The sequence below is a fragment of the Vicugna pacos genome, chromosome 6, assembly GCF_048564905.1.
Source record: "Vicugna pacos chromosome 6, VicPac4, whole genome shotgun sequence".
Taxonomy (NCBI): Eukaryota; Metazoa; Chordata; class Mammalia; order Artiodactyla; family Camelidae; genus Vicugna; species Vicugna pacos.
Window position 1 is genome coordinate 69,619,860 of NC_132992.1, and position 20,759 is coordinate 69,640,618.

Here is a 20,759-nt window from a genome sequence, read left to right on the forward strand (position 1 = left end):
CTGTCACCTGAGAGGGATAGGGCAGGTCATCCCCAAGGCAGACAGACGGCTGAGAGGGTCCCCAGTGTGCAGGGGGAGAAAACGCTGTCTGGGAAGTGTCATCCCCTTCTCCCCACCAATCCCCTGCACCTATTGTTTCTTTTTGTACTTTTTAAAAAATTCTTGGTTTTACCTGACAAAGGGAACCTTTTAATCTTTTATGTTAAAGTTTATTAAATTTGATTCTGAAATTGCCATTTACACCCACCCTAGACCTTCTCTATACCCAACTGAGTGACGTGCATTAATGTGGCTCCAAATTCAATCTGCCAAAGGGACCCTGAGACCTCAGGAACCACAGGGAGCTGGCAGCGCCCAAAAGCTGTCAGGTCCTCAGGGCCTCCCCAGAGCTCCTCCTCAGAGCAGAATGGAGCAGGGGACAGAAAGTGACAGGAGGTGATGTCACCATGACATTGACTGAGGGAGCAGGAAATCACATGGCTACCATCATGTGTGCAAGAAACTGTAGGGTCTGGTGGGCTGGGGAAGGATGCTGGCCCGGAGAGGTTGTTCCAGCCCCGGACTCAGAGGCCATCCTCCCATCTGCCTCGGTGCGGGATTGCAGAGGACTCTCCAAGCTGCCTGTTAGCACTCCCTCCAGTCCTTTGAAAAACCAACACCAGCTCCTTTTTTCAGAGCCGGTTTCCTCAATTTTCCCTGCCCATCAAACACTGTCCTCCAGAAAAGAAAAGCCTTCTAGGTCCTGTCATCACCAGGTGATCATTTTTAACCTCAAGCATTCGACTGCCTCCTTCATTTCCTAGCAGACCCGTGTGCGGGGGGGCAGAGAGTCCTAAGGAACCTGGGAGTGGGCCGGGGGATGGAGGAGACCCAGTCCCCAGCTGAGTTTCAAGGGCCCGCCTGAACAGCTGAGCAGGTGAGCAGCTCCCTTCAAACTGTACCCCCACCACCGCTCTGGGCTCTGGTTAAGGAACCATCCGTCTTTCCCTCTCCCCGATTAGCCAGAGGGCGTGAACACCAGAGACCGGCTGCAGAAGGACAGGCTGGTGCTGGAGCGGTGACGACAGAGGGCAGTAGGAGGAGCCCCGGGCGGCTTCGGCCTCGGCCACCCGAGAAAGAGGTGGGATGTGAGGGCTCAGACTGGCCTGGAATTGAACCAGTGGCCACCAAACTGCTCCCTGCCCAGCTCCCACGCAAGAGCCTGGAAGCATCTCAGGGTTACCCTGGGATGGCAGGTTCTCAGACGCGTGTCATATATCCCTCCACCTGCTTTGTGCCCACTGCGCCATGAGGAAGACACCCAGACAGGGCCTACCCAGGATGAGGGCTTCCACGTCTTCTGGTTGAATGAAGTCATTAAGTCTCTTTCCCTGCCTCTCGCTCTTCAGGACCAACAGGGAATCATGAGAGTTTTCTTTAAGGAGATCGTTAAAATCCCAAATGGCAAATCAGGGGGAGGGTTGGAGCTCACAGTGCTTGTGTCACACACACACACACACGCGCACACACACACACACACACACACACACACACACGACTTCTCTCTTTGCAGAAATGGAGCTGCATTACCTCACTTGGACACTAGGTGGTGCCTTTGTGCCATGCACTTGGCTCCAAAGACTTCCCTGAACAGCAACAGAAAAACATGCCTAACCTTAAAAAAAAAAAAAAAAGTACGTCTTACTTTGGGTGAAATTCAATGACAGGTTGAATGCACTTTCCTCCATGTCGTTGTTCGGCTTCTCCTGTCCCTGCCCTTTCTCTGACCTGAGTACGTGCAATTCCCGTGGCTGCGGGAACCCAGTGACCAAGGGCCTGTCCACAAGTCTCATGGATGGGGAAACTGTACTCTTTTGCTCACGGGGCACGAAGTGTGCTACCCAGACCTGAGTCCTGCTGAAAGCCCTCTCCAGCGCTGCCTTGGGAACCATCCTCACCACTAGGGAGCTGTTGTGCAAGCTTCGGCCCTGGTTGCTGCTGCTCTCAGCAGGACAGAGCTCACAGCTCAGGCCAGCTCTTCCCAACACTGTGCTGATGCTAAGGGATTTGTGAGAGGCAAATATGGCCGTGAGCGGGAGGTTTTTCTCTCCCGTGCTCCCTGGAGAATCTTTTGGTGGAAAGTCTCCCCATATATGTCCCTTTAGCTTTGTTCCAGATGAGCCCATCTGCAATCAAACACATTTATTGAGTGCCTGCTATATGCCAAGCACCACACTCAACACTGATGCTGCAAATCGGCTCAGTTCCTCCGTCTATAACATGAATGACTGGGTCCTTCCAGCTCAAATATTCTTAATGGCTTCAAGACTCTACCTGCTTCTCTGATCTTTGCTTCATTTTGATGCCTCCAAATGATCCCAACCAGCTATGGCAAAGCTGTGGCATTATCTGTGTCATGGCATCTTTGTTAGGCAGTGGTTCTCAACTGGGAGTGATTTTACTTCCCTGCAGACATTTGGTAATGTCCAGGAGCTTTTCTGGTTGTCACAACGTGGGGAAAGGATGCCACTGGCAGCTGGTGGGTTGAAGCAAGGTTGCTACTAACATCCTTCAATGCAGAGAGCAGCCCCCACAACAAAGAGTTTTCCTAAGGTGGTAATGGTGCCGAAGCTGGGAACCCTTGATGTGGAGGGCGAGAAATCTCCTTCTGGTAGCCACAAGCACAAGGATCGTCTAATGTGCACTTGGTACAATAATGGAGCACCCTTTGTATTCTCAGCAGTCCCTGCAGCCTTTGTGACGGGTGAGGTGGCAGCTGGGGGATGAGAGCCATAGGATGTCAGTCCTGGGACCCTGTCCAGCAGAGCAGGTACTGACTGAGCCCCTGGCATGGACTGTCTTTATGCTTCCATTTCAGGTTCTGGTTGGCTGTCCAAGATCTCAAGAAACAACCCCTACAGGATGTGGCCAAGAGGGTGGAAGAAATCTGGCAGGAGTTTCTGGCTCCAGGGGCCCCAAGTGCAATCAACCTGGATTCTCACAGCTACGAGATAACCAGTCAGAACGTCAAGGATGGTGGGAGATACACATTCGAAGATGCCCAGGTTTGCTTATCTAGTCGAATAGCTCTGCCCAGACATGCTTACGTGTCCCCTCCACCACCCCACCCTTTAACACGCGTCCAAGGCATTGTATGTCGTTACAATGTCAGGTTTCATTATTCATAAGGTCTCAGTGGATACAATTCCAGGTAGGTGCACAATGAAATTCCAGGAGGATTATGTTCCTAGATGAGTTACCTTATTACACAGAAATGGAAGCTTATGTGTGTTATCTTTTCTAGGAAAATCTCAAAGGGTTTTACAAAACCTGAAGTCGTGTGCAATAAGTCATAGTAGAATCTGGAAACCAGAGCACATCAGCCAAGTGGGGACAGTGAGCTGGCAGGGCAGGGGTCAAGCCCACCCGCATAAGGACCACCCTGCGCTGCTTGCACGGTGACCTCCAACTCTCCGCATCTATATTCCCCGCCTTGTGCCTTGCAATGAGATCCCGCAGGGAACAGACCAAAGCCCCTGCCCTCCAGGAATTTAAGGCCTAGTGGGGGAGAAAGACAAGGAAATGGGCAATTTCACCAATAAATGAAATGCCTCAAAAGGATGAGCTCTGGGTTTAAGGAACCCAGGGCGGGGACTCCCAGTTATGCTAATAGCATGATTAGCAAACGGATGCTGGTGAGGCTGGGGAACGAAACAGAAGCCACCCTAAACAGCAAGCCTGACTTAAGGGCTGGGAGGTGCCATTTCTAAAGATAAACATCAGATCCGTTTCTCACTTCCTGGCCCCTCACTTTTATTTCCTCCCGTCATCCTACACCCGGTGACAGGGCTTAAGGTTTTGCTCTTGTCTCCTCAGCCCTCTTCATTTCTCGCACCCGTGGGGTCCCCGGATGAGAATTTGGCCAGATCACCCTCCTACAGATGTTACGATCTAATTTAGGAGATTCAGAGTGACCGTTGCAAATAGTGGCATGAGACCAAAACCAGTGTCCCTCGTCATCCAGATTTGCCTTGTCATTGGCTCAGGACTTCAGAATGGAGACATCCACCAACCTCAGCCCCGTAACTGTCTTTTCTCTCCCCCTGGTCGTGAACTCCACTGAAACCTGTGCCAGGTAGATTTGGTTCTATAGAGTTTAGTGACTTTGTTTTATGGAATCATGAGTCTCTCACATTCTTTGCAGCTTTAAAGCAGAATGTTTTAGTTGAGACATCTTTTTTTTCTGGTAGACTTCTGTATGTGTGTGTATACATGCTCCCAAGCACACAGTGACGTATCCTGGCGAGGAGAGTGATGGAGGCTCCCAGATGAACGATCTGCAGCACAAAACTCAACTCACCATTATTCATGAAACACAAGAAAAGAGATATTGGTCAGAACCATGATGCTCCTTACCCAGTATTATCGCCCTGAGCCTGACATTAGGAAAATTTTATTTTAATCTTTTATTATGGAAGCATGTAAATATGTGGAAAAGTAGAAAAAACAGAACCTCAAACCTTTGTGCACCTTCATCCAACCTCAGCAATCATCAATACAAGACTGATCTCATTCTGTCTGTGTCTCCACCTACATTTCACCTACCACTGGTTTGTTTTAAAGCAAATCCAAGTCTATATCACTTCATCTATAAATACTTAAGTATTAGTTTTAACATTACCACGCTACCCTAACAGATTAGTAATTATCTCTTAATATCATCAAATGTCATGCAAGTGTTCACATTTATAGTAGTTCCATAAACACCTTTTTCAATCATTATTTCAAATTCCAAAATCCAAATAAGGCCCACACTTCGCAGTAGATCAACATGTCTCTTAAGTGCCTTGTAATCTACAGGTTTCTTTTACATCTTCCCCAGTCTCCCACCCCCTTGCAATTAATTTGATGAAGAAATTGGATACTTTGTGCTGTAGAGATTCCACAGTCTGGATTTTCCTGATTGCAACCCTGTGATGCTATTTAATGTGTCCTTCTGCTATCTGCACTTCCTATAAATTGGTAGTTTGAATTAGATATTTAATCGGATTTAAGTTTGATTTTTGTGAGCAAAACTACTTCGTAGGCTTTGTTGTGCTCTCCTGTCTGAAGGCACATGGTGTCTAGTTGTCTGTCTGTGGTTTTTAGCAGCCACTGGTGTTTATTGTTTAGGTCCGTTAGTTAATTAGGAGTTACAAATCCTGTCTTTCTTTCTCCATGCGTTAACTGAAATACAAATACTCAAACGCATCTACCATTTGATTAATCTAGAATACAATTCACATAGGGCAGATGGGATGCATGTTTGATTCATTCCCTTTATTTGCCAATTTAAAAAATATTGAGTGTTTTACTGTCATTTTCCAGTGGTGACCAATTAGGGCTTTTTGGTGTTTTTCAGTATCCTTGTAAATCCACAGGTTTAAACATATTTGATATGTCTTGATCCACTTTGTATATTCTTTTTATTGATGCTTGGATTGTACCATCTCTGGCTAGTTGGCTCCTTCTGACATAACCCTAGTAGTCTTTGATGTCATCCAAATATCAGAGAAGCTAAGATCATCCAGATCCTTTTCCAGACCTGGAATCAGCTAGTTCTCCAGGGATCCCTGGCTCCTCTTAGTGGAAAATGGTTTTTAGAGACCATAATCTGGGCACTTATAGGCACTCATTGTTCCTGGGTTGGTCATCATTTCTAGGCCTTTTCAGTGGCCAGAGCTAAGAAATAGGTGGTTGTTGCTTGTGATAAAAATACATCATGAGTTCATACTGACACTTCCCATTCAAATTCAAAACCATAGGGTATTTTATTTAACGTCTTCTTGCTTATTTCTGTGTCTCTGTTCTCTATGCTGAGAATCCGAGTTCCCAAGGACACCATAAATGATCGCATTAGTACTCCACATCATTTGCTCTGTCCTGCATTACCACAGAGTGGTCTCAAAATGACAGTGCCAGCACCAGCAACAATGGTATGATTGCCTGGTTCTTTAATACCTGCATAGTATTCCATTGTTTGGAAACACCATAGTTCAGTCAACCAGTCCTCTTCTTGACATATGTCATTACTAATTCAAGAAATACTTGGTGGGAAAACTTGGAAAGTCAGCGTGTTGTGTCTTGACATGTTTCTGAATACACAGCCTCCATTTCATTAGCACAGTGCTCTGCCGTTTTTCGGGAGGCTACTTCCAAATATATTATATCTCCTTATTGAGGAAGGGTACCCAAAGCATCTCTAACTTCCTCCTTGTCTGCTGGGACTGGGCTTCTATGAATTTCTAATAAAGCACTCTTCCTAAACCAGTTTCTGTTTTCAGCCTGTTCCCTTTTGTTTCTTAATATGTGTCCATCATAAACACACAAAGTGCTTCTCACTAGCAGTATGACCTTGAGCAAGTTACTGAAACGCCCTGAATTTTCTTTTCCTCATCTGTGGAACAGAGGTACAACAGTACCTATACTGTGAAGAGGGAATTAGATGAAACGAAGCACGTCAACCACTAACAGCATCTGGTCAAATAAGTAAAATAAGATATTTACAATTGTATTTTCCTGATGTCATTAGTGTTCTTATCTTATACTTTTATGTTCAACAAGTTTAGTGAAAAAAATTCAAATAATTGCATATAGCCTTACTACCCAGAGCTAACCCCTATTCTGTTTTTTTCTCTTTCAATGTATATGTATAGGGTGAGTATGCAATTTGGATGATTCTGTAGCCTGCCTCTTACGCTAAACTAAGAGTTGATGTAAAAGGCTAACTTTATTTTGTTAAAGGCCAGGTAGTTTAAATTTTGAGCTTTGTGGGTCACGTGCTCTATGTCACTGCTTCTCAATTCTGTCATACAAAAACAACTATTCTGTTACAGAGTAACAGAGTAAAATTTAAGAGTAAACAATAAGTGGGCTGTGTTGAAAATTTTTATTTTTGGACCTTGAAAGTTCAATTTCATATAGTTGTTCATGAACTATTCTTCTTTTAATTTTTTTTCAGCCACTTAAAAATGTAAAAACCATTCTTAGTTTGCGGGACGTACAGAAATAAGACAGTGAGCTAAAGTTTGAGATCCCCGGGTTGAACAATGTGTCAGGAAAATCATTGACATGCCTAGGAAATTCAGAAAGATACGAGACAGAGGGTTGAGCGTGGTTGATCTTCCGTTCATATGGGAGAGTAGGTTAGAGGAGACAGTCTTGGTGCAGTAATAGCCACACACCAGTCTCTGCAAATATTTCTACATCAGTGTCGAGGGTTACAGAGCAGACCAAGGAGAAGTCAGCCAGTCCCACGATCCTCACAGTGCCTCACCCCTCCTGGCCAGCACTGCTGCCTGCACCAGTTACACAGGTGTGCCTCAAAAGTTTCCAGGTAAGGAGGGGAGACTAAGATCCAGCCAAGACTTGCTCTCAGATCTCCCAGCTTGCTGGCTAAGAGTCTGCTGCCTAGACCACACTGCCCTGTATTGTTAGAGCTGAGAGCTTGGTTGTCATGTAGAGACCTGGAGAAACTCTGGTCCCTGGAGAAGGGCACCAAGCTGGGGAGCAGGCTCTGATCCTGTTTTGGCCGTATGCTTTGCCTAGGATTGTACCTGTAAATCCTTTAAGCTTGCTCTCCTCAGTTTGCCCTTCTGAGAAGTGGGAATGGTGACACCTAAGGCCTTTGGAACAGTCCCCTCCATCCCCCTGTTGGGATCAGGAGCTTGGGGTGGATTCCTCAGCTGGTCACGATGGTTCTCAGATGCTCCCCCCACCAACAGTGGTCAAAATGCCGACAGACGTGTGAGCATGTGTCCTGCTATTAGGGGTCAGTCTCCAGAGTGAAGGCTCAGATTTATGGAATCGTTTGAAATTGGGGGCTGGGGGTGGGGTGCAGGCTCCCTCTGAGTGTTTTGTTTTTCCTTTAACCACATGCATTGTTACGGCAAAGTTAATTGCGTGTGTTTGCTTCCTGTGGAAACAGCTCACAAGACGCTGTCAGCACAGGCCCAGGATTTGCGCTTGTGTTTGGCTGATCCATTGGCTTTTTTTTTTTTTTTTTTTTTTGAAAATTTGGGCCAAGACCAAATCTTCCATAAAGGTCTGTGGGCCGTGACCATAGCCCTTAGCCATTTGATGTGTTGTTCCAATTTCATAGATTTAGCATCGTGAGGGGAGGAAAAAAGAAAAATGAGCCATGATTTTTTTTTAAAGGACTCGCTTCTTTATGGTAGGGATTGAATGATCTGTTCTCAGTCTTGGGGCATCAGGAGAGCTGCATTGCCACCCACTTGCTATGTGGTCTCAGGCAAGGCTCTTGTCCTTCTATGCCTCAGTTTTCTCATCTGTAAAATGGGAGTGATGTTTTCTCTACAAGCCTCTAAGGATTTTTGAGAAATCAGTTGAGCTAATAGACCTGAAAATTCTTTAAGTAAGTAAAAGGTGCTATATATTTATACACGTGAACTCACAAAAATTAATGGCTTTACTATACCCTGAGGTCTCCTAATTTCAAGCTAGATCTAAAAAGAATTCTGCCAAGAAGATGTCGGCTCTTGGATGGCGTTCTTGGGGGAAAATGCAAAAATAAAAGTCTGTAGGAGCCAAATTTGGGGGGCCCTGAGTGTCTTCCTAAGGAATTTCAATTTTCTCACCCTGGAGACAGCAATTGCAGGCTTTGAGCTGCAAGAGGGGGAATCAGATGGTGGTGGGCAGAGCAATCTGGATGGAGAGAGATCTGAACGTTGAGGCATGCAGTCTGAGGCTCTGCAGGTGGTTTCTGGAGGAGAGAATGAAACCACAGGAAGTACTGAGAGCCTGAGGCTTCCTCTTGGGGCATTCACCTCTTTGCAGATCCTCCACAGGCCTCAGGAGGGAGGAGGGAGTCAGCTGGCTGGTGCAGCAGCTGCCTGGCTTCGATTTTAAAAGTCTCCAAGGATGTTCCAAAGGGTGTGCCACTCTCCCCATCCATCCGTTTCATGAACATTCATTCCCCCATCGAGTTGTGAGGCCTTGACCTGTGGGCTATGAAGACGCTGGGGGAAATTGCAGAAGATATAGGAGGCCCAGATGGCTTTTTGCCATTGGGCAGAGCTTGCCCAAGAGCACAACATTCTTTACAAACAAAACAAAGCAGGCCTGAGAAAACACTTCATTGAGATTGGATTGGATTGGATTAGATTGGAAATCTGTCTGTCAAATGGATTGACAGTTGAATCGGGCTGACCCACCCAACCTTTTGACTTCGGTCCCTGCAGGTTCCCAGGTCAGTTTCCCAGCTGTTCAGGCCCCATTGCTTTCCTGACCTGAAGCCCCTGCTGAAACCCCCCACCGAGACCTGTCCCTGGGGTGTCTGAGCCTTCCAGCACCTTTAGACTTGGAAGTTCTTTTCTGGGAACACACTTTTGGTCTTCCTTGCCTTCTGTAAGTCCCCACAACACTAAAATAATGCTCTGCACACAGTTGTGGTTTAAAAAAAAAAATTTCCTTGACCACTTAGTCCAGAATTATAACACTCTCAGCTATACCTATGATTTAAAAAAAAAAAAAAGGCAATTTGTCCCTTGGCTTTCCACTTTGAAAAGTCTTGCCCCACAACCCAGGGCAAGATCATCTACATATAGCAAGTGATCAAGAAATACTGGTTAAATTCAATTTATGCCACCTCAGCAAAACCTGGAATACCACTGAGGACCAGATGTTCTAGGCTCTGAGAATGAACAGATACATAGGAGGGTCCCTTCTCTTACGCAGACCCCAATCTCAGTTAGCGAAACTCTACTTTGGCCATCACGCATGCGTGGCATGATCAAAGAGCAACCTCAAGGCCAAAATGAAGTCAGGACGATACAAGACCTGAGAAATAGACCATCAAGCCTGCACCCACTCCGAGCAGACACGAAGCTGCTAGTCACCTGCTCTATTATTACCTAAACTTAGAAGTTGAAAATCAGTTTGATTAAGGAACGCCAGGCTTCTAATGTTTGCTTCGTTCAAAAGCCAGAGCCCAGTGGAGCCCAAGTTTGGGTTTGTCCCAGATTACTCAGAAGCAGAAGTCTCCCTCGCTTGGTGGAGGCTGTTAATCTTTGTCCCAGAGGTGGAGGTGGTGGCGCTGTGGGCCAGTATCACGAGACTGCCCCAAGTTTCCGGATATTAATTCTCATTTGGAGGGCGTTTCCTGGTAGACTTCCCATGCCAGACATATTTTAATAAAAAATGCTATGGCACTGCTGGCTCCAGGAATTACTCACTTTATTCTGTGGGTGGTTTTATTTTAGGGAGATGAACAGCAGAGGCAGGGATGCATTTTTAAAAAGGACAAATACGTTGTTTGTGACCGGATTCTGTTTATTACCATACAGAGTAGTTTCTGGAGAGAAGGCATCAGAGAACTAAATTCCAAAATGTGTTTGTTGATGCTTCAGAGCAAAGATTTCTTGCACCAAACCCCATGACCTTGAAGAGGAGAGGGAAACACTTGTCTAAGTTAGTACCCATGGTATCTGGGTAGGTGAAAGGAAATATGCAAAGCTGTCTTTGAAGCTGCTCTTATCTAAGAATAGGGATTGAACAGCATCAAAACACTGTGCCCTTTGGCTGGTTAAATTGAACGTGTTTTTACAGATGCTTGCAGGGTGAAGGCAAAAGATAATTCACTCTTGCACTCTCTTATGACTTGAATGTTGCATTCGGTGGAAACAGTGGCCGCCATGTCCTGCTTAGAAGAACAAAGAAATCCAAATGGGGGCTTCTTATTTAAGATCCCCGTGCTCCTGGGAAGGTCATCCAAAGCTGCATCCATGAGGACAACCAGCTGTTTTCACTCAAGGGAGCAGCCATATAGCTGTGGTGTCTTTTCTGCTTATTAAGCGGATAGTGATTTAGGATCCCCATCAATTCCCTACCACTGTGCAGGCCCACCCTGTCCTTCTGCAAGGCCCCTAGTGAAGAAAGGGTTAATTTTCCCTGGGCTTCAGCTAACCGTGCCTAAGGTCTGAAGACTTTTGGTTTAAGATACTCAAGAGTCTCTTGAAAGTTGAGACTCGGGATCTTCTGGGAGTCTTTCTATGGGACAGACTTGCTGCCTATGACTTCCCAGGGGCCCGCCTGGCCAGGTCGGGGCCCTTCCTTCTGGTGTGGAAGGCAAGTTGTACAGGACCTGTGAGGTGAGAAACCAGAGCCCTCCTCACCCCTGGTGACTCGGCCGTGGCCGACAGTGATGGTAAACAGTTCCCCGGGGGAATGGTGAGTGACGGCTGCGTCTGCCTCTAAGATGACTCAGACTAAAACTCGAAGAGGCCCCTAACGCTTCTGCTGACCACACATTGAAGGCTCTGTCTCAGCCACACAACCTGACGAAATACCAACTCAAGAACCATGAAACGCAGCACGTGCCAATGGAAGAGCGTGAGCTTTGGGGTCACACAGCCCTCGGCTCCAGTCCTGGCTGGGGGCTTGGGCGAGTCACTCAACCTTGGAGAGCTTTACTATCCTGTCTGTAAAATGGGATTGTTTCAACCTAAGCACTGATTCAGAGCAAATGACAGCAGCAACAGACGTAATACAGCTGGACTCTGCTCCCGAAGCCTCTGCTCCACCTTCCCTCCTCCCCCAGGAATCTTCCAGTCTTTGGTCCCATGTCCTCCTGGCCAGGACAGTCCTACCACGAAGGCCAGTTAGCATCATTACTTTACGTGTGTATAGCTTTTGTAGTGTTCATGTCTATTTCCTCGGTTACCAGTGTGCTAGATGGAGCTAGAAAAGGCAGAGTCAGGACCTGCATCCGAGCTTTTGGACCCCAGCCCTGGCTGCCTTTCCTGTATCTCATGCAGCAACATGGCACCCCGCCCCACAGCCTCCTCTTCCTTCAAGGGACCGCGAGGGACCCAGAAGTTCCCGAAGTCTGGTGGTTGTTCCAGGAAGCTTAGGTGTGGAGGAGAGAGACGAGGCACATACCTCTGCAGAAAGAAAAACAGGGCACTTGAAAATCCCAAGAAGGGCTCTTGGCAGCTGTACAGTGCTCCAGATGAGTGGTCCCCCACTCCACAAGGATGTTCTAACCCTGGGAAATGAGATCTTAGCTGTTTCAGGGACCCACAGCAAAGAGGAAGACATAAGGGTGTTCTTAAGTAGTTCAGCTGCTCCCAAGACCCGGGCATTTGTCTGATGACCTTCCCCTGGCTTTGTGAGGGCCAAAGTGTTTTGTCTAAAAATAGAGAAGATTTCCAAGTGAGGACTCTCACTGCAAAACATCGATTGTAGCAGGTGTGGTTTAGCGACAGCCTGCACTGCTCACACCCTCCAGCTCCTGTATGTGTCTCAGACTCCCTGGTTCTAGTTGTTTTGGGGGTTTGGGGTTTTTTTTTAACTTTCTCTCCATTTAAAAAAAATTTTTTCTGAAAGAATTTTTCATTGAAGTGTAGTTGATTTAAAATATTATATTAGTTTCAGATGTACAATATAGTGATTCGATATTTTTCTAGATTACACTCCCTTAAAGGTTATTATAATATACTGGCTATGGTTCCAGTTGGTTTTGCTTCTGCCTTTGCATCCCAGGTCAGCAGAGCTCCCGTCCCGGGGCCAAGCCCAAGAGGGGAAATGAGAGTGGAGTGTCTCATCGGAGCGACATCTCACAGGGGCGTGATTCCCTCCCCCCACTGAGAATTGTGGCTAAGATACTCAATATGACCTCGGCCCTAGTGCATCCGCTTCTCAATGTATGGAGAACCATCCTCACCCTCCCTGGAGCAGATGCCTCCCTGCGTGTCAGGAAGGCAGATGCAGACACTAGTAGTTCTGCATGTTCATAGTCAACTCAACCAGTTGTTCTTCAGAGAGAGAGGGAAAGAGAGAGGGGTGGAAGGAGGGAAGGAAGGGAAGAAGGAAGGGAGGGAGGGAGGGGGGATGGAGGGAAGATAGAGAAAAAAGAGAAAGAGGGAAAGAGAAAAAGGACAGAGAGGAAGGGAAGGATGGAGAGAGAAAGGGAGGAAAATGAAATGTGAAAAGACAAGACAGGGAAAAGCGAAGAAGCGAAGAGCAGACCTCTTTCCCTCAGGCCCCTCAGGGACTCGCTCACTGCTCTTGCTGGCGGCTCTCCTGCTCTTTGCGGATTCTGGGTATACGTTTTCCTTAAGGCTGGTTGTCTACAGAGCAGGGGAAACAAACCAGAACCCCTCATAAATCAGTAGGGGTCACTGCCAAGAGCTTTGTACACTTGCTGTCCCTGGCAGTGATAAACTCATTGCATTTGGGAACTGGCCAAAGACCCTGAGTCCTATCTTAATTCTCATTCCCAGAAAAACCTCAGCGCTCCGTTCTCCCACCCCCTGTTTACTGTCTTTGTGTTTCTTAGACAAAGCTGGCAAGGAGGAAGGAACAGAGGTCCGTAACCGGGTACACCAAAGGCTCCATTTCTTTGCTTGGGGGAGGAGAGGAGGGGAGAGGCGCGTCCTGGACCCAGAGGTGGGAAAGGAGGCCGGAGGGGCCTGAAGCCCCGGGCCCTGCAGCGGGGCGTGAGGGATCTGCAGAGGTTCTTAGATTCTGTTTTTCTCGGATCACGCCTCGCACCTGCTCTTGTTGCTCTGCTGGTTGTTTCCTTACAGGGGAATTTGGAAGGGTCATGATGAGGGCCGAGGGCCAGTAGCGGGGCCGGCGGAAGGAGACCGCGGGCTGCAGCCCACCCCCAGCGGGCGTGCGCTCGCGCCTTGCTCTCTCCCCGCGCCTCCCCGCCTTGGTCCGGCTTTAGAGCTGCCACGTGGCAGAGGGGGATGAGAGCGGTGCCCAAACTGCTCCTCTGACCCACGCGGATCCCCTGGAGAGGGGACCGCTGTTGGCTGCTTCTTCCTCCTCGGCCTGGATTGTCCTTCCTGCTCGAGTGGACTAGGAATTGGGAGACACGTGTCGTTTCTGTCTGCTCAGCTCTTCCTTTCTCAATGAGTGTCTTTCTGGTTGATGGACAACCATTCCCCACCTCTGGCAGGGCAGGTCATCCCCTCTGAGACTTGCTCACGGCACCCTGAACTTGCATCTCTTCCCTGTGGCCCTTAGCTCCATTGGTCATGCACAGCTTTGCGGAATGGGATCGGAGCGTTATGACAGCAGGGACCTCTTCTGTCTTGGTTGCGCTGTAATCTCAACACCTGACACAGTGCCTGGCACCTAAGAGATGCCCAAAAAACATTTGCTGGATGTTTGAGGCTCAAATGTGGAGGCACCTGCTTTCTCCTGGTCTTTCTCAACTGACAAATTCTTTCAATGAACCGGGCTTTTCCTGCCCGGGATGAGGCTGGAGGAATTCGTTGGGTTGGGGGTGAAATTTGTGGCAAGGCCAGAAGGGCGAGGCAGGAAGAGGTTTCCTTACTCCTCTCGGGGCAGCAGGGGGGGATTTTGTGAGATTTGCCTGGGGATTTAGATTCCTCTGAGAAGCCAGAACAGAACACAGGGGTCTGTTGCCTTGGAGAGGAGTTTGGAGAGGGTCCAGGCATGAGTGACAAGCCTTTCCAGATGACTCAGGGGCCACCTGGCTTTGCTGGCCAGACAGAAGTGATGTCTGAGACAAAAACAAAGGCAGTGAGCCATTTTCACTCTGGGTTAACATTTGCACCTAACATGCAAATGTTAGACCTATGTATTTATTCATTCATTCATTCATGTATTTATTTCATTGATGTATAGTTGATTTACAGTGTCGTGTTAGTTTCTGGTGTACAGCAAAGTGATTCCGTTATACATATATATTCTTTTTTGTATTCTTTTTCATTATAGGTTCGATCAACTTAAAGAGACAGTAAATGCAAACAAAGACCGTGATGTCCTTTAGTCTGGGCTCCGAGGCCATTAGGGCGGAGCCGAGGTGTCCACATACGGACTTCCTCTGAGTTGGGCATGACCCCTACTCTCTTTCCACACAGAGAGCGGAACTTGTCCGATCATAAACCGAAGCTAGTATCAAGCCTGCAAATTCACGGAATGTTAAACTCAGACCAGCATTTCAGCGAACCCAAAAGTTGCATAAATTCCACCAACATTTAACCCTGTGCTGGACGCTAGGCATATATAAGAGATTGAACCATATTGTTCCCTCAAGGAACTTAAACTAGAGTGGGCCGGATTTTTGTCTGAAATTTGCAGAAGAACACTCAGTGGGGCATGTTCTCACTAAGTTTATTAAATCGGAACACATCTGAATTATTCAGGTAGATTCAGCTCGAAGCCAGCATTTCACTTTCCTTGGCTCCCTTGCAGTGGTCCCTTCCCATAAGCAGGGTTGCACCCCGCTTTTGAAAATATGGGGGCATCTGGGCAAGAGTGAAGCTGCTGCCCAAACAGATTTGCATGTGGTCCAGCTGAGCGGAGAGGGCAGAGAGGGCTCCACGTGCCGCCAAGCTGACTTGCTTCCTGCTTTCACTTTCTTTTGAGGTGGGTCTTGGCAAGCCCTTGTCATCACCCAGCTTCCTCTGGGATGTACCAGCAGTCAGGCCAGGTAGCTCTAAAATGTGCCCCCAGCTGAGGCAAGGTCTCTGCCCTCACCCTGGGAAGAGTGCCCAAGGAAGAGGTCCAGTCCAGCCTCTCAGCTGAGCACTCTCTTCAGTGACCAGCTCTCCACGCCCCCGAGTGCTGGGGCCCCGGTCCAGCTTTGTGGGAAGAACAGTGAGTGTACATCAGAGAAGCTGCTTCCCTGTCTAATGACCCCGCCCTCCCTAGGGAAAGCCACTCTCCTCCTAACAGGTCCTCTCTTGGGACAACCAGGCTTCCCTGTGCAGCTAAGCTACCTTCCATTTCAACTGATAAGAAACCCTTTATCAATCGACAAGCTCCCTCTTTTAATGAAGCAGGCTTTCCCTGCCCTTAATGAGGACAGACCTATTAGGAAGGGATCATGAGGTTATAGAAATTAGCTGGAACTCAAGGGTGCAATTCACTGCCATGGCCAGAATGGAATGCCTCTAGGAGCCCAAGAAGGCACCATGACACAGCGCCTGCCCCTCCTGGATGGAAGACTCAGGCCTGGCATATTTGCCCACGTGCCCCTGTGATCTGGTTCCGAGGACATCCTTCCAGGATGGGATGGTGGCCCTGACATGCACAAACTGAGCCAATTGTATCATTGCCTGTGGACTTTTTTTTTTAATTAAAAATTTTCTTTTGAGATACTTCTAGATTCACAAGCAGTTGTAAGAAAGAATACAGAGATATCCCATTTACCCAGTTTCTCCTAGTAGTAACAGCTGCAAACTAAGTACAACATCATGGCCAGGACATTGACATTGCTACGGCCACTGAGTTTATCAGATTTCCCGATTCCACCTGTCCTCCACCTGTATGTATATGTTTAGTTTTTTACAACAGTATCGCATGTGTAAGGGGTATCACGATACAGAGCTAGTCCATCACCACAAGAACATTTTATATTGTCTTTTATAACCACACCTCCCTCCCTTTCCCTCCCCTCCCCCATCCCTAACCTCTGTGACCCACCAATCTGTTGTCTGTTTCTATAAGTTGTCATTTCAAGAATGTCGTATCAGTGGACTCATACAGCATGTATGGCCTTTTTCATTCATCATAATTCCTCTGAGATTCAGCCAAGTGGTTGGGCGCATTGATAGTTTCTTCCTTCTTATTGCTGTGCCTCTGGTTTTAAGCACTAAGCAATACCGCATCCCAGCATGGCACAAAGCCCGATTACAAAGCCTCTGGGACCTGTCCTCGAGGCTCTTTCACTCTAAGAGAGAAAATAGGTTTGGGCTGGTGTTTCTGAGTGGGAAAAAAAAACAAAAACAAAAACAAAACAAAGCACACATGTTACAGATTTTTCCAGGTACATACAGGATGCTTTGGTTCACTTGTTTCTTCCCCAGCCCTTCCCAGTGGCCAGCTGGGTTGCAGTCCCCTTCCCTGTCGGTTGACAGCTCTTCCTTGTCTCCCCGCCCCCTCCCTTCCCAGGAGCACATCTACAAGCTGATGAAGAGTGACAGCTATGCCCGCTTCCTCCGGTCCAACGCTTACCAGGACTTGCTGCTGGCCAAGAAGAAGGTATCTCTGGGAAGGGCGGCCTCACCTTCCTTAGCGCTGTTGACCTCTGCCTGCTGCTTGCTGCTGGTGTGAAATGAGAATATCATCCGTTGGGTTTTATTTCATTTCTCTTTTCTTCTTTCCTTTCGTACCTGCTCCCACTCCAGTGGGAGTCAATTAGGGCTGTCACTGCCCCAGCCCACTCCCGAGGTCCAGGGTGGGGCCTCCTGTCTCCCCGTAGCCATTACCTCCACCTGCATGTTCTGCCCACAGTGGGAGTGTGACCAAACCTTAAGGCCACAGTGGCTCAGCCCAGGAGTACAGGGCTGGCAGCGACACCAGCGAGTCCCCTAGGAAACCAGAGAGAGCTGCTCGCTGCAGACTCTAGCCCCCTCCCCACAGACTTTCTCTCCCCGACCAGCTCAGACATGCGTATGAGGCAGGGATTCGGGCAGCCCCCTCTGGAAAGAAACCCTTTAGGTGTCCAGGGGGTGATCTGGTGCCAGAAGTCATTCTTGGGATTGTTCCCCACTTCCTGTCCCTCTCCACCCCCACAGCGTCTGCCCTTTCTTTTAACCAAGAAGTAAAAGCATCCTAGCCCCCTCCTCCTCCTCCACTCTGAGTGAAGTCATGGTTCCCTGCAGCCTTTGATGTCTGGATTTGGGGGGTGCAGGGACCCTCAGTGTGCAGGCGATGAGGGGTGACTGAAGCAAGGTGAGGAGGGGTGGGGAGGAAGAGCTGGGAGGGGCCAGGGGTCTGGGAAAGGCGAGGCAGGAGGGCTGGCTCATGGTCGCAGTGTGCCTGCAAACCCTCTGCACATCTTGGTTCTGATCCAAGGCCCATGTGTGGTTAAATGTGGCTCTCCTGGCACCACGTTCTGGGACTCTCGTGCCATGCTGCTTAGGGGCACGTGCATCCCTCTCTTCCCCTTCGCGGCCTCCAGCAGCAGTCCCTAAGCATGTGGTTGTCTAGCGACACGCTGTCTGTCGGGCTACCTCTCTCGGCCACGCAGGCTTCTTTCTGTGTACTGTCCACCCCCCGTGCCAGGATCCTGTCTGCGTATCTGGCTGGTACTGCATCACTCCAGAGTCTAGAAGAGCATTTCTATCCTGCTCACTTACCCTTAGTTTTGAGGACATCCAGGATAGTCTGAGAAAGAGAAGCAGACTTTGGGAACACCCAGACTGTCAGAAACCCAGCTTTCACGGTAGTCTGCATCCCTTCCATCAGGTGTCACTACTACGATGGGAAATGTGAAGCCTGGCCTCCGACCGGCTCCCTTGCAGGAGGATGGAGCAGGCTGACGTCCCCGCAAATAATGGCTCTGACGCTCATTTTACTAAGAAAGGTCGTGGGGACTTTGGGTACCTCTAGCCCAGATCTCAGGGGAGAAGGTCAAAGTAAGTGCTCCTTATTTCTTGCGGCTCAAGACCCTGAACTGATCCCAGTGTGGGGAAGTTGTGAGGCTCCAGCGGTCTGACCCATCTAGGCCTGTCCAGACACCCAGAAGAAGCTAGCGGCCGTTCAGTCTCCTTGTGGGTTTGAACAAGAACAGAAAATGCCCCCCAGGGCTGGGATTGGGGCTGAGATACCTGCCTGCAGGTCCTCCCATAGGATGAAAACTTCTCAGAGATGACGGAGGAAGGAACGGGTGGACGGCCTTCTGTGAAATGTCATGGAGGAAGTTCCCTAGCATCCTCCTCCCAGCCCCGCATGACGGAAGGGGTGTTCTTGCAGCAGAAAGCTCTTGCAGGTGGCCACACCCTTTCAGTATCCAGGGGCTGTTTTCAGAAGCAGTGACAAGCCTACCTTTTCTTCCGTTTCTCCCTGAGAGTCTCCAGGCGTGGACTGGACTTGTAACTCGGCACTTCCAGGTAGGCCTAGCGTGTTTTCCGATCTCAGGGATGGGCTTATCATGTGATCTAGATGTCCAGGTCGTAAAGGGATGGGAGCCACCAGGTCCGGCTAAGGGAGGGGAAGTTGAATTGGCCTGGCTTTTCTGTGGAAGGAAGGCTCCTGATGGAATCCGGAGGCTCAGCCGTCTGCTCTTTCATCCCTCATGCATCCTCTATCCTCAGATTTTCAGAGAGAAGGTTAGTCATTCTGACAACCAGGTTCTCACGGGCAGGTAAGCTGGGTTTGGAGGGCCCCTCCAGAACACTTAAGTACCAGTACTTAAGTATGATTTTCCAGGGCGGCTCGGAGGGCCCGGGCAAGGCAGGAAGAGTCAGGCCGTCGGCCCGCTCTCTAGGAGGAGCGCCTCAGTAGCAGGGGACGAGATGCTAGACACAGCAGAAGGCTAGCTGCAGGGCCTCGGCCTGGCCTGACTTGAGCCACGTGTGCGCCCCCTGGGGCTTCCCCCTGGATTGAAGCTGAGACCTGCCGTCCCCAGAGTGGAGACTTGGTATGGTGCCCAGGGCCGAGAGCAGATCCCTCAGCCCCTGTGCCTGCGGGAGAAAGACCAGCCTGGCTCTGCGGCGCTGTGTCCTTTGTGTCGCTTTTTCCCGTCTTCCAGCACATCCTGCCGACCCACAGACATCTGGCTGCTTCTTCAGCTCTCTAATCTCCATTACTTGCTTGTGTGTGTGTGTGTTTGTGTGTGTGTGCATGTGCCCATGTGAGTGCGTATGCTCTCCAAAGCTCCCAGTCATGGATGCAGGACCCTGGTTCCCGGCTCTGGGATAAGCTAGCAGGTACTTGGGATGTGATTATCTCCCCTCCTGGAAAAGCAGAAAACTTGGGGAGAGGGTCACGTGCACACCACACCTCCCTTCCTCCAGTGGAGGAAAGCAGCTGGGCCTGGGGAAGAGGGGTGACCAGGGCTTTGCCTCCTCTTGCCCCTGTGCTGGGACCCCTCAGCTAAGAGTCCTCGGGATGCTCCTGAGCCTCCTGTCACCTACCAGGAGTAAACCTCGAAGGGGTCACTGCCTGAGAACCGAGAGAACATTTTTGGTCCAGAACACTCCTTCTGAGACCCAAGACCTTCGTCTGTCATGGCGAAAGACATGAGTAGAGCCTCCTTGCTCTAAGGACACAGAATGAGAGTCATTAAGGGGCCACTGGGAAGTCACTGAGGTTAGCAAACTTTCTGGTGGCATCTAGGCAGGCAAATCTCAGGGGAAGTTCTAACCCAGACTCCTGGGGGACCTGATGACGTCACCCCGCCCACGACAACTTCCTGACTCCCAGCAGCACCCCCACACACCCCACGGCTCTGGGAGCTGGCCTGTTCTGTGTCCCCCGCTGGGAACCCCAGTTGGCTGCCTGCAGCCTCATGGACACAGCCCCGGGGCTCCTGCCCGGGGGCTCGGCCGGTCAAAAGCAAGTTGAGCAGGCCGCTCAAAACTGCTGAGTGTGGCTGGGCTCAAAGCCAGGTGGCTCTGACTCCAGCCCTGGAGCTGGCCCTTCGAGAAGCAAAGCCCCCTGTCTCCTCACTGCTCCAGGGAGGCAGCGCCACATGTCGTGGGCTCCCGTCTCCCGTCTCTCCCGCCTCCTGTCTCTCCCGCTGACTCGCACATACAGCGCCGGCTGCTTCTCTTTCTCCTTCTTTTTTTTCCGCCCTGTTTTGCTTTTGTTTCGGTTCATTAGCTGCCGCTGCTGCTCTTGGGAAACCACGTGTAAGCTGAAGATTTTTTTTTCTGTATTTTTCTCCCTATCTTTTTTTCCCCCTAAAGCCAGAAAGTGAGCAAGGTCGTAGAACTTCCTTAGAAAAGTTCACTCGCAGTGTGGTAAGTTCAGCTGGTTTTCTTTGGGTTTTGTTTTCTCCTTTTTTTTTTTTTTAA

General features: G+C 49.2%; 1 protein-coding gene across 9 annotated transcripts in view; it reads left to right on the forward strand.

Moving 5' to 3' along the window:
* RGS6 (regulator of G protein signaling 6) overlaps positions 1-20,759 on the forward strand; it is a 498,121-nt gene that overhangs the window by 456,497 nt on the left and 20,865 nt on the right. For all 9 annotated transcript variants that reach the window (XM_072963354.1, XM_072963356.1, XM_072963355.1 and 6 more), the window contains 3 exons: positions 2,858-3,044; positions 16,909-16,998; positions 20,652-20,705. In XM_072963354.1, coding sequence (XP_072819455.1) covers positions 2,858-3,044; positions 16,909-16,998; positions 20,652-20,705 — 331 coding nt within the window. The remainder of the gene's footprint in view (positions 1-2,857; positions 3,045-16,908; positions 16,999-20,651; positions 20,706-20,759) is intronic.